Here is a 14,762-nt window from a genome sequence, read left to right as displayed (position 1 = left end):
TAGGTTTGGTTTTAACAGCCTTCCAAAGAGTATGTATGTATGTACACTATTAAGTACAAGAGAATAGAGCTGAATAATTATCATCATATAACACTTTGCTAAAGTCAAAATGAAAAGCAGTACTGATTGGTTCATAAGAAGACTGTTGCACATTAACATTTGGATGAAACATTAGAAAGTCATGTTTTTCCTTAAATAATGGAATAATGTGTAGTGATAAATGGTGCACAATATGTCCAAGAATGTGTATTAAGAAAGTAAATTGAGTTAATTCTGATTTCATGCTAAAATTAAAAGATCAAATATTGATCCTCTATTAAAGAACTGGTAAGTAGGACCAATTCTCACTATTAATTAGTTGCTTATTAGCATACATATTACTAGCATATTGGATGTTTATTAGTACTTATAACGCACATATTAACAGAGCTGGGTAGTAACTGATTACATGTAATCTGGATTACATAATGAGAATCCAAAAATTAAGTATTTGAAATTAGATAAAATTACATTTTAAAATACTGGTATTCAGACTATAGTTACTTTTTATCGATTTCACGATAACATATGATTATTAACATTCTCCCTAATTCCTATTTTTCTATCTTTTAAAAGTAATCTAAAACTAATCAAAAAGTAGTCTGATTATATTACCTGAAATGAGATAAGAGAGTTAATAGTGAGGATTGGTCCCCAAACTAATGTGTGACCTTATTGCAGTATATGCAGACAAAGAAGGATGACATAGTTGGAAAAGACTTTATGAGGATCATCAACTATGTTTATGAAGTTCTGAATATGGGTTATAATGCACTAAAGTGGCTTCATAAGAAGTTCTGTGGTTATACAACATGCTCTCACAACAGAACTCCACCCATCAGCCTCTGCCTGACCAGCTGTTTCTATGGAAACTGATGTTCTATAGGCCTAATCAATGGCGTACACATAGTGCAAACACACACACACACACACACACACACACACACACACACACACACACAAATCCACTGACCTGCATTTGAATCTCAATGGAGGCTCATATAATGGAGATGTGTCATGATATTCATCAGTATTCAGAGATAAATGAACTCAAATGAACTCAAATGAACTTTGGTGAAGAGAGTTATCTAATCGCACATCTCTACATTTTTAAACATCATTCAACCCATATTCAGTCACTGGATAGATGATTCATGCTGAATGCATAAATGAAACACAATAACAGAACATCATGCTGTCAAAGAATAAATTAAGTTGTCAGTCTCTCTTTAAATGCTTTATATTCCAAAGTGCATGGTTTTGTTTCTTGATTCTGTTCTCTCTAGCCATTATACTTCTGTATCTTTCGGTTAGTTTTTACTTTTTATCCCTAACTTAGGCCCCTCTCCTTCTCGGTAGGCCCTCATGCTGAATATGGGGGTGAATACTAATGAGAGATCTGTAATGACTTTTTCAGTTTCTGTCTGACAGTGCAAGTGCTCTATTCTTTTTCTTTGCTGTTGCCATAGTAACCCCTCTTTCCTGTTCCCACGCCACTTTCCTCCCTGACTCCAAATCTGGGAGAGACTTACTGACGGTAGTGAATCAGGACACACACACACACAGAGAGAGAAAGATTCTGCTGACATCATACAGGAAGAAAGCTGGTAGGGTCAAGGTGTTTGAATAGCTGGTATTTAGTGATCAGTAGACAGTGTCTAGCAGAGAACATGAGAAGCATATCGATTTATACATATACTGGAAAATAGACTTGAATACCGCCTTTGAGTGTCCTTGTGAAGTCAGCATTAATTTCCAACTAAAGAAACTGTAACAGAATGGATTAATAAATCTGAATCTGTGGGCAGCGAAAAGTATCCTAATACTGATATAATCCTGCATATATATATATATATATATATATATATATATATATATATATATATATATATATATATACCCACATTTTACATTTATTTCTGAAGGATGACTGGAGTGATATGAGTATTGGCTGCAAAAAAATTAACATAATTACTAATGTAAAAAATAAATGGAATTTAAATGTATATTTATCAAGTGTAATTTAAGAATCCAAAAACATTTTGGGGTCAAAAACAAACTAGAAAGCAAATCTTACCCGATAGTAATCTGTACTGTAGACGTCTCGGGACATCCCAAAGTCTCCGATCTTCACCAGGAGATTTTCTCCGACTAGGCAATTTCGTGTGGCCAGGTCTCTGTGAACAAAGTGCTGGGAAGCCAGATACACCATGCCTGCGGCGATCTGCTGCGCAATATGCAGCATCTGAGACTGAGTGAGCTCTGCCTGTTGCTGCACCTGTCCATCAGCCATCAGGACTGCATCAGGACCATGAGCCCTACGGGTGGACAGACAAAAAGTAATGACCTCAACCAGATGCAATTCACAAACATTCATCTTGGAGTAAGACACTGGCCATAAGCACCCTGGTAGATCAGTTTCAGAGAGAATGTGTTTACCAATTACAAGTTCAAACTTGTTTAACTAGCAGGAATGAAATTCCAATGATTTGACTGGCTGATTTCCTTTGTATTATATTTTTATATATGAAAAATTATGTGTAATTATTGACTTATAGGACAAAGCAATTATAGAGAAGATGTGACTAAGCACTATTGGATTCCAATACAAACATACATACAGACAAGTTCAGGCAACTGTACCTAAGGAACTTGTTGAGGTCGCCGTGTTTCATGTACTCAAACACCATGATAAGGGGATCGCTCTCAACACACACGCCGTAGAATGTGACAATGTGTTCATGCTGCAGATTGGTCAACAACTCCGCCTCACGATGGAAGTCCTTCCTGGCATTCTCACTGGCCTCTTTCAAAGTCTAAAAACACAAAAAATGTACAAATACACTGAGTATACTGACAACCTAAAGTTTATTATGCCAACCTCAACACTTAATTCAACAGCCAACCTTGACAGCCACTAAGATCTTCTCCTGGTCTGTGGACAGGTTGTAGCATTCAGCCAGAAACACTTTCCCAAACGCTCCTTCTCCAAGTTCTCTCTTCAGTACAATGTTGTGCCTCTTAATGTGCTGAACAACTGTTGACAGAATGCAATACAATTACACATTTCTGTTATTCTTATGAAAATGATTCACAAGAAAGAACATATTTTGGCATATATTAGTCATTCTCTGGAGCTATATATTGAATAGGATACTCTAATTAGTCATTTGTAAGACATTGGTGCCATGACCCGTGTTGGTGCCATGACCTGGGTGGGAGTGAGTGTTACCGAGGCCAGTTAGTAAGAGCTGCACAGGTAAACCTCACTCCACTGTCCTCAAGAGAATCACTAGGAACTGACACTAGACGTTGTGGTCTTTACAAGTACTTGTTAGTAAACCTGCCTCCAATGCTGGTTGACATTGGTTTTGATTCTGCTCTGAGTTGTGTGAGTAGTAGCAGTTAATTTGGTGCAGTGACCCGCATTGGTGCCATGACCCGGATTGGAGCGAGTGTTACTGAGGCCAGCTGCTAAGTGTTGCACAGGTAAACCTCAGACCTCTGTCCACAAAAGGGCTCCCATGCTGGTTTGAATTCCTCAGTGTAGTGCAATAGGACCAGCTGTCAAACAAAAAAAATTGACTACACTCTAAAATACAAACCAAGCAAGAGTTGACGAATTGAGACAGAGAGGAGAGAGAACTTTTAAAATGTCTGCAGCGAGAATCGTGTTCTTTTTAAAATGGAGTGTTTTCTCTCAAACCAGAATCACTTGAGTGGTGAGCCGTAATGGCTTTTGAGAAAAGTGACTAAAAATGCTTTAAAACGAGAGGGTAAAAAAGGAATTTTATAGTTTTTCCATTGACGTAAGAAAAAAAATGAAATAACTGGTCAAATATGGTCTTAAACATAAGTTAAATTTTTCTTTATCAATGTAATCTTTAAAAGGCAATTTCATTTAACTGCATGAGCTGTATAACTGTTGATTTGCCATTCATCTCTGCATTTTTTTACACATTGTTTTTACTTATGTCTATATTTTTGCTAATTTCTGGGTGCTCTTGCTTATCAATACATTTTAATTCCTTTGCTGTTACTATAGAGTGTGTTAAAGTGACTTTAATTTCCAACTTTTTTTTTTTGGTTCATTTGAACCCAGCAGTTTAATATATTTTAAACAAAAACTGATTCCAAAAAAAAAAAAAAAACAGCTAGTGTGCAGGGTCAAACATTTAACCCAATGCAGCTGGATCAGTACAACCCAGTGCTGAGTTCATCTCTTTTTGACTCATCGTTGGGTTGCCAAATTTACCCAGATTGGATTGTTTTTAACCCAGCATCGTTTGGAGAGCACTTGGTTCTTATTTTTACTTTTATGTTACACAGTTAAAATAAGCGCATGAAAGTGGGTTAAACGATGACAAAACTGTGGAATGAACTATCCCTTTAGGGTCATTTTGCACTGCCCTTTAACTCTGTAACCTTCAATCCCAAAATAGTGTAATGGGATTGAAGCCAAACATGGTGGATCTAGGTCACTGTGGATCTTGAAATTGTGTGTCACAGGCTGGAGACACAAGTCTTGAAGACTTTGTAGGCTGAAGTTGAAGTGAGGAAACATAAGGAACATAACTTTAAGATGCCTGAAAAAATATGAAACTCAGTAAAGATCTCAGTAACAGAAGAATCAGGAACATTTTTTTAAAATAGGAAACTTGAACAAGGTCCTCAGGTACAGGTAATTCTGGGATGGCCGATGCAGGAATCCCACAGAGTAGAGCAGCCTCAATGATATGACTCAGCAAAGGAAACTCAGGGATATGAGCAGCCTCGGGCACTGGACTGCTCTGGTGTGCTTCTGTTGAAACGACATTAACAAACTCTGCGGAGTGATGTGGATGTATTCCATCAATGTGAGTTTTCTCTTTTCATGTAAATCCACAATCATAAAAAATATTTTGCATAAATCCAGATGGATTTAAGACAGTTCAGAGGACTTTCTATTTCATAAATACATGAGTAATCCAAATTGGATATGGCAGAGTACAGAACAAAATAGATGTTCGAGTCACAGCTTGAAGGATCTTCTGTAATGTAAGGCCCCGTCCACACGGAGACGCGTTTCTGTGAATACGCACAATTTTTTTATCGGATAGGCGTTTCGTCCACATGGATCTGGCATTTTCGGAAGGTGAAACAGATATTTTTTTAAACCGGGTCCCAGAGTGGATAAATCTGAAAACGCCGTCTTTGTGTTTTCGTGTGGACAGCGAATCCGTATATTTTCTGAAACGATGACATCATCAGCCCATGTCTCGCCCCTAGTCAGACACCTCTACGTCATGTAAAAGCAACAAAAACATGAACACACACTGAACGATTGTCTTTTTATTAACTAACATTAACACAGATTAATAAATGTATTGTTCCATGTTCGTTTGTGTACCACACGCTAGGTTTATGCGCATAGTCCATGTCTTCTTCTCCGTTTTAGTGTATCTCTGTGGCAGAATTACAGTGCCACATGCTGGTCTGGCATGTATACTACATCATTTTGTGGTTTCGTGTGGATGCGGATATTTCTTGAGACGAGGAAAAAAAAAGATCGGACTGGGGTAAGCTCCAGCTTCGTGTGGACGTAGCCTTAGTCTCATGACTGATGTCACATGGACTATTTTATTGATGTACTTACTATGTTTCTGGGCCTTGAACGTGTCAGTTGCGTTGCTGTCCATGGAGGGTCAAAAAGCTTGTGGTCTAATGGTTAGAGAGTCGGACTTGTAACCTGAAAGTTGTGGGTTTGAGTCTCAGGTCCGGCAGGGATTGTAGCTGGGGGGAGTGAATGGATGAATACATAGCAAAAATTCCAAGTATGAGTCACTACACTTGGCCACACTTCACTTTACTTTGAAGGTATAATTTGTAAGATATTTGCAGTAAAATATCCAAAAACCACTAGGCTAGTGTTATATATTGTGTTCAGCTGATTACCAAAAATATCTCTAATTTTTTCAACTACTTGTAAATCATGAGAAAATTCACCACATAATCAAGTCAATCACGTTACTTAACATTTGTTACCGCCTTTACTGACGTAGAAACCACATGACAACAGTGTCGTGGACAAATGCGGAAGTAGTGTCTAGCATCCAGCAAACCACTAGCTTGCTTCAACTAGTTCCTTATTTACTTCTTCCTGCACATTTTATGGTGGATTGTGTTACTTATTTATGGAACATAATTACTGTTTACCATCTGCCGCTGGTTCTGTCAACACGGACAGCTCCCGTAAGCGTACGGGCCAACCAAACGACCCAAGAAGAGTTTGGGACAAGAGGAGAGAAAGAACGAGGATCAGTATCGGTGTTGCATTTTCTAGATGGAGAGAGCTTCACGACAAACTTCAACTAGAAAGAGATGCCAATCTCACTTGTGTTTTACTCGACAGGTGAGTTGTTTTATAACATCAAACACAACATTTATAAAACTTTACCTCATCCGTTAAATCCATGATTTATCTTTCCATCTGATTGATGGCCGTCAGCGGTTGGGTAGAAGACAACAAATCCCATCATTCCACGCTCCTTCTTAGTGTCATCAAACCACGTGATTGTTATTGTTTTGGTAGTGCACCCTCTAGTGGCAGGTCCTACAACCTGTACCTTTAACTTTCAATTTAAAATTTCCCAATGGTAGTGTAAAACAACACCCTTTTTACCTTGTCAAAAACAGCTCTGTTCACAGTGACCAGTATTTGCCAGAATCTGTGAATGGCATGATCTGAGAAAGGGGTTATTATTTTGGGGGATTTAAAAATAAAAGCACTGGGTGGATTTTTATCATTATAGGGTGGGTGTGTGCACGCAATGCCAACACACATTTATGTTCAAACATCATGTAAAAGTGAATTTTGCATCTAACACCTTTAAGATAAAAAGAAAGCATCTGCCACACAAACTCAACCGGTTAAAGACTAGGATTTGACTCTGACATGATAAGGTGGACTCAAGCCCAGCACCTCAATAGTGTTTAATTTTGTAACTTACCAGAATGAATCAACATTAAAGATAAGTAATTGAAGAAACTGACTCTTTTGTTTGGAATCTAGACAGGGTGAGTATGTAGGATTGGTATTGTCAGGATTACAGCAATAAGAGATGCTATGCAACTGGACAGCTAAGTACAGACACTCTGACAGATGTTAGTTCTTTAGTTATGGTAAACTCTGCAATTTCTCATGAGTGGCAAGTTTTAAGCCTGATATGTAGGGATTGAGTATGCTGTTCTTGTGAGAACCCAATGAAGAATGATATTGTTTAGAGCATGGTTTTCCAACCTTGCTCCCAAGAGTTACCATCCAGAACATTTCAGCTCCAATCAAGGACAACTGAAGCAGCTAATCAAGGTGTTCAGGGTTCTTGATAATTACAGGCAGGTATGTTTAAGCAGGGTTGGAACTGAAGTCTGCAGAACTATAGCTCTTCAGGAGCAGGGTTTGAGGTTTCTTTTTCAAAGCATGGGAGATAAAACTGAGGCTACGTCCAGAAGTTTCTCTATCCGATCTTGTTTTCCCCATAACTAAATAAATACACACGAAAACACGAAACCAAAAAAAAAAAACAAAAAAATACATTATACACCACAAACCACTATGTGGTGCTGTAATTCTGCCACAGAGATACACTAAAAATGGAGAAGAAGACTTGGACTATGCCCACAAACCCCTTTCCACGCATACTGGAACAATACTTCAATCAGGACCACTTCAGTCAAGTATATTTATGACAATTATATTGCATACAGTTAGTGTAGGCGGTATGGTTATGTTCTGGGTAAGACTCCACACGCCTGTCCATGCAGACTTGCTTGGACAGAGCGGGGAGAGCAGCAAGACAAACCCTCCTGGGGTACAGAAACATTATATGCATACATAATTACAATTCACAATTACATGAGTTGTAAACGAAATGTGATAGAGACTGCTTCCAATGAAGAGACTGTAAAGGAAGAACAAAGTTAGATTGGATTACAGGTTCAGTTGGTGGAGTTGGGGTTGGAGGAGGGAGTTAATTCCAAGCAGCAATGCGACAGAAGAGACTCTGAAGAATGGGAATTTAAATAGGCCGCATGTGATAGGTCTCAAAACTGGATTGGTACACGTCAGGAACAGCTGACTATTGGCTGATGCAAGCGTGACTAACGTGGCCTGACTGAACTAACGCGATGCTGAATATTTATTAATCTGTGTTAATGTTAGTTAATAAAAAGACAATCGCTCAGTGTTTGTTTATGTTTTTGTTCCTGTCACGTGACGTGGTGTCTGACTAGGGGCAAGACGTGGGCTGGTGACATCATCGTTTCAGAAAATATACGGATTCACTGTCCACATGAAAACGCAAGGGTGGCATTTTCAGATTTATCCACTCTGGGACCCGGTTTAAAAAAATATCGGTTTCACTCTCCCAAAATGCCGGATTCATGTGGATGAAATGCCTATATGATAGAAAATGTATGCGTATACAGCTAAAAGCATCTCCATGTGGACGGGGCCTGAGTTGTCTACCTCAGTGGATCCCAATCCTGCTTCTGGAGAACCATCAACATTACACATTTTTTATGTCTCTCTTATTTGACACACATTTGAGGTCCTGGGCAAGTCTTTACTCTGACGAGTTGAATCAGGTGTGTTTGTTTAAGAAGAAATCTAAGGCTGCGTTCCAGTTCACTTTTTTTATGCCTTTCACTCGTTAACTTCCCTCCATCTCGTTTACTCGGATGTATGTCATTGATTACGTTGCATGAGTGCCCACTACTGCCGTAACCCTTGGAATGGGGTGAATTGGAACGTCCTAAGCCCTTGATCACTTAGAAACCGCTATTTCCCCTAACAAATTTGTTTGGTGCAGCATTCTATATGTATGTATGTATGCTTGGGCTGTTATAAATGTAAAAAAAATAATTTATATATTATAGAGATGTTTGGGGTGGGGATAAATTCGAGGGATCTGCGATGACATCATAATCGTGTTGCATTGTGGTCTACAGAGCAGCCTGAAGTGTGCATATGAAGCAGACTCACTCCCTCGGTCAAAATCGAGGGGTCGAGGGTATGTCCATGTAAACTTCCCTCGTCCACTTGACGAAGTGGAATCGCTTCAAAATGGCGGCGGGGATTCCCCGAAGGTAAGTGCTTAGGGAAGTTTGCGAGTGCTTGTCTAAAAGTGAACTGGAACGCAGCTTAAAATGTGCAGTGCTAGAGGTTCTCCAGGACCAGGATTTGGAACCACTGGTCTACCTAATCAAACACACCTGATTTAACTCATCAGCTTGTTAAGTAGAGACTCATCATTCATTTGGAATTTAAGAAAATTTAACTCAAATCAAATCAATCAACTCATAGCTCAAATCAAATATAGCGACACTATAATGACATCAAACGTGGACATTATTAACGTGTCACCATATCTGAGTCAAAGGTGATACAAAGTGATCGTAACACTTCCAAACTCTTGGATTTAACTGCTGGATATTGTTACTTTTACACTACTTTTAGGATCTTTTTTTGTGGTTAAAACTTTTGGACCCCATTGACTTTCATTGCATGGACAGCTCAAACATTCTCCTAAATATCTTGTGTTGTGTTCTATAGACACCCCAATGTTTTTACTACACAATGGGTGTCTGCAAGTTTCATTTATGAGATACACAAGACACATGTAATTCCAGACACTGGACAAAATTTAATAAAACGTGTATTAGAGATTATTTCGGATATGGTGGAAAAGAGATGTTTTTCATCCCAGGCGTCCCTTAAGAGAGTGAGGACAGTACAGAGATAAGACGAAATTAATCAGGCGCTTAGTGTGCTGGAGGAGAGAGAGATAAAGAGAGAGAGTGAGAGAGAAGATTTTGAACATTCACTGCACTCTTAGAGATTTACCCTTAATGTGATTAAGAAATGCTTTTGAAGAAAAACTAGCCAGTCAGCTGATTACATTAGCGAGAGCTAGATGATGAGGCTGCATCGATCTACAGTAACTCACTGTACACCATAACCCTATATTAAAAGTAACCAGAGTGAGGAGGAAAGCACGCAGTGAACGGAAAAATGAGAGGCAAGTGAAGAGTGCTATAAAATAAACATTCAAGATGCTGTGTGTTTGTATATGCAGATGTGTTCACAAATGAATAAACCTGTCAAATAAATGTCTGAATATATCACTCCCAGTTTTAAAATAAATAAATTAGAAATTATATTTTGCTGGAAGAAAATTATGCCTAGCACATTTTCTACCCAACTTCCCATTAGCAGGATGTGAAAAAGTGTCTTGCTCATTGCTACAATGTAAAAATAAATAAGTATATTATTTAAATTGTAAATTATTTATTGACTTTAATGCCTTCATGCTGTCACAATCATTACTTCAGTGTCATGTGATCTTTCTAATATGCTGATTCAGAAATCATTCTAATATGCTGATTTAATTACCCCAAACTTTTGAAGTGAAAATATCAGTGTTAAGCAGAGCAGCAAATCAGCACATTATTATAATTTCTGAAGGATCATGTGACACTGAAGACTGGAGTAATTATGCTGTAATTTCAGCTTTTCCATCACAGGAATAAATTACATTATAAAATATTTTCACATAGACATATTTTAAATTGTAGTAATATTTCACAATATTAGGCATACTGATTTTTCCCCCCTGTATTTTGCCTAATTAAAAAAACTCTAATTATTCTAAAGATTTCACTTCTCAAACGATTAATCGCATCCAAAATAAAAGTGTTTATTTACTTAATATAAAAAATTTTTATGCTTATATAAGTATATATTTCAGAAAAATGTTCACACTCATATATTTCAGAAAAATAGGTTGTTTCTATATTAAACATTTATTTATAATCTAAATTAAATGAATATAAATATAGAGATGCAAATACATGTAAATATTTTCAAAATGTATACTGTATGTGTGTATTTATGTATACACAATAAATATACACAGAACACACATATTATGCAAACAAAAACTTTTATTTTGGATGCGATTAATTGTTTGACAACACTAATATATATATATATATATATATATATATACATACATATACATGTGTGTGTATATATATATATTATATATCATTTATATTATTTATTATTATTATTATTATTATTATTATTTACTGGAACATATTCTAGACAAACATTTCTTAAACTTTTTGTAGTCATTAGGATAACATATAGTTTCATAATACACAAACGGAGAAACATAGAGAGACAGACTCACATGTATCAGATTTGAGCATACTGGTGCAGCGGAAGTACTGCGGGTTCTCTATGACGGGAATCTTAGTCATGCCGATGATGACGGCGTCCGCGTTCATGTCAGAGGACGAGGGTGTGTTAGAGCCGTTGGACACATGATGAAGAGGACTGGCAGAGTCATCATCATTACTGATGACTGAGGAAGGACCTGTGTCAAAGACAAAGACTTGCACTCAGAACCACTGTATTTAAAGGCTTTTTATAAAACATTTCTTCTCTGGCAAGAGTATACTGCTATTAAAATGCTATTTGTATCCATATCAGCATTTTCACCCCATCCTGTCACCATGTTTTGCAAGGAAAATGTAATATCCAGTGCCATAATAAACAATCCCAACAAAAAATTATCAGTAAAAATCATGAACATGGTCTCTTGGGAACAGCATGCCGATTTGAAAAGACTGACACTGTTCCAGTTTAAAGTCAAATGATTTGGCAGAATCAGAAAGGACATGTTTATACATTAAGGGAAACAGTGGGGGGCTTCCTGTCAGACAGGATATTTGTACAGTGCGGTCCAAAGTCTGAAAACACACTGCAAATGTGGGACTGGACATAAATAGAACGGTTTAGGATTCTGAACACTTAATTTAAACAAGTAAACTTCAAGACATAGAAAGAATATGACATTTAAAATTCTGTGCAATTTTCTTGGTCGCTAATCAAATACGTAAATGTGAGACACTGAAGTAATGTGAACCCTTTTGTACAGATGGTTAGATGTTTTTGATTCCTTTAAAGCACAAGATGCTCAGGCTGGAGAACACCATCATCAAGGTTAACACAAAGTCCATGGAGCTCAAATGCTGCTGTCATTAAAGCAAAAGGCAACATACACACTAATAAATACTACAGACAAGAGCTTCAGAATGACAAAAAGTGTTCAGCCAGTCTGTTTTCTGTTGTAACTGGAATAAAACACAGGGAACCAACTAAAAGAAACAAGTAGTGCACATTAAAACATCTTGAAGTGCCAAAGAAACATCAGAAAGGTTCAACAGAATTGCCATCAAGGGTGTAGTTATTCCATTTACATGAAGTACGGAATGTTTAACAACACATCTATCATGAATTATTCCCAGGAAAATATACTTGAGGGGAAAAAAGTATTTTTAGCTGGTCATACAGTTTTACATAAATACATTTTTAAGTTTTAGATTTAAAAAATATTTTTATTGAGACTGTAATTCTTTTTTTTTTTCCAAACCTGTGCATTAGTATATTAAAATATTGTACATTAGTGTTGTGTATTGATTTTCTTTTCTTTTTAATTTGTATTTATTTATTTATTGATAGATCACTGCAATATATCCTACTTATGTTGACATATATCCTACTCTAGTGTAACATCATCTCTGACGGACAGAACATCCCAAGAATAGGGTTGATTAATCATTACATTAAGACCATTAAGACAATAAGACAAATTGTTTCATATAACAAGCTTTCCAAAACTACGTTTACATATTTAAGTGAGGCATTATCTACTGTAATTAAATAAGCACTCATTTGCATACATTTCCAGAACAGAAAATTGAACATTTAATTAAACCAGATTCAAAATCCTTGTTTCATTTGTTGACATTTTAGAGCTAAAGGTTTTTAAAAAGGGGATTTTGGATTTTTTTTTTTTTTGATCGGGAAAAAAAAATAATATATATATATATATATATATATATATAGAGAGAGAGAGAGATAGAGAGAGAGAGAGAGAGAGAGAGAGAGAAACCAAAAGTTATTCAGACACCAGATAGAATTTTTTGACAAAATTTGACAAAAATAGACAAAGTGTAATAAAATAAACACTTAAATGTGTATTTTGGATGTTTTCTCTCCACTAGTCTAAAAGAAAAGAAGACAAGTTATGAAAGCAAAGCTGAAACTGTCAAAACTGACCAGTGCCTGAAAAAACAATGGTTTTGTCTGTGGTGTCGTGCCTTAGGTTCAGTGGTTTGGCCGTCTTTGTACACAAACAGGACATCTACCAATCACAACCTCATCCATAAAACCAGTGCTTGGTTTATAGGAATGCTGTTCCAGGAACAACACAGGATGTTGATTTTGGAACATCTACTTGTACATGTTAAGTTGCACAACAGTAACCCAAATTAAATGAACAAAAAAAGGAGATCATACTGCCACAAAATCTGATCAAGCTCTAATATCTTACCCCCGTGTACCTCAGGTGTCAGATGCCACATTCAATCTGAAGCAAATGAAAACAAGGCAGAGGAACAGACATACAGAAGGGTTCTGCTCTCCTAAAATGATAAGTTCATCAGAAAATTCAATTCTTTCATCATTTATTCACCCTCGTGATGATCCTAGTTGACTTTAGTTCTTCTGTAAAACACTAAAGAAGATGTCTCTGGTGATTTGTGTACATACAATGTAAGTCAATGTTGTTTCAGGCCTCATGATGGACTCTTAATTGTATGGGCAATAATATTTCTTCAAAATATCTTAATTTGTATTCTGCAGAAGAAACAGCCTGAATAACTGGATAGATTGAGTCACGTTTTGTATGCTTCTCAGACCACCACCTGAGTTTGATTGCTACTCATGTCGAATGCATCTTGGTTGCCATTTACACTTGTTCTTTGCATGAACGGGTGACTATTTTGTAAGCAAAAACACATGACCAAGTATATCCATCCTTAATCCTGATTATAATCAAGCCCCTAAATCAGAGAAAATACTTACTGGTTGATAAAAATATTATTGAAGCCACTAATTCCAGCCCAAGACCGCAAAGCTGATTGTTCTTCCAGGAAGCTGTCTTACTTGAGTAAATCACATGAACCTTGAAAACCCTCTTAGATTGCCAGCTGCACTTCTTCAACTGCGTTATTCATCAGCGAGTAAAAGACGGAGGTTGTCAGGATGCTGAACGTTTGGTTGAAACAGCCAGCGGCTTGTTGAATGATATAACAGCAGTAGGTGCATTAGCCTCAGAGATATCTGAGAGAATAAAACAGGAAATTGGAGATCGGCCATATTGCGATGACCCCTCTGATGGCGCGAGACAGCTTAAAGCATTTACTAGAAAACCCAAGCGTCTTGTTACTGGCAAAAGTGTCTGTGAAAATAATGACCAATTTTTCGAGGACGTCAACACCATTTTTATAGCCATTATGACATCATCTGAGCTGGAGAAGATACTGATAGCTGTAGTAATGGAGCAAATGATGGACCCATTGCCAACAAGACAGTTCTGGTTCTTGAATTTGATTGGGTGAGCGGCGTTTCAACGGGGCTTATACAGTCCAATGGCAATGGGACTTTTCATTGATTTTGTTTTGTTTTGTGTTTTTTCTTTTTTTTTCTATTAAATAAAAATACTATTGTTCATAAGTTAATGTCTTTAATGCTACATTTATGTAATCAGTACTACTTTGAAATATTACTACAATTTAAAATAACTGTTTTCTATTTGAACATGTATTAAATG

At 36.9% G+C, this 14,762-nt stretch overlaps 1 protein-coding gene across 1 annotated transcript in view; it reads right to left on the bottom strand.

The window, feature by feature from the left end:
• The window catches only part of LOC109100514 (BDNF/NT-3 growth factors receptor-like), a 51,708-nt gene that overhangs the window by 5,924 nt on the left and 31,022 nt on the right, over positions 1-14,762 (bottom strand). Inside the window, 4 exon segments of the mRNA XM_042729104.1 lie at positions 2,117-2,357; positions 2,683-2,855; positions 2,946-3,076; positions 11,274-11,459. Coding sequence (XP_042585038.1) covers positions 2,117-2,357; positions 2,683-2,855; positions 2,946-3,076; positions 11,274-11,459 — 731 coding nt within the window.

This window comes from Cyprinus carpio, chromosome B8, assembly GCF_018340385.1.
Source record: "Cyprinus carpio isolate SPL01 chromosome B8, ASM1834038v1, whole genome shotgun sequence".
Taxonomy (NCBI): Eukaryota; Metazoa; Chordata; class Actinopteri; order Cypriniformes; family Cyprinidae; genus Cyprinus; species Cyprinus carpio.
The sequence above is the reverse complement of the archived record's forward strand: the minus strand, read 5'-3'. Positions and strand labels throughout refer to the sequence as shown.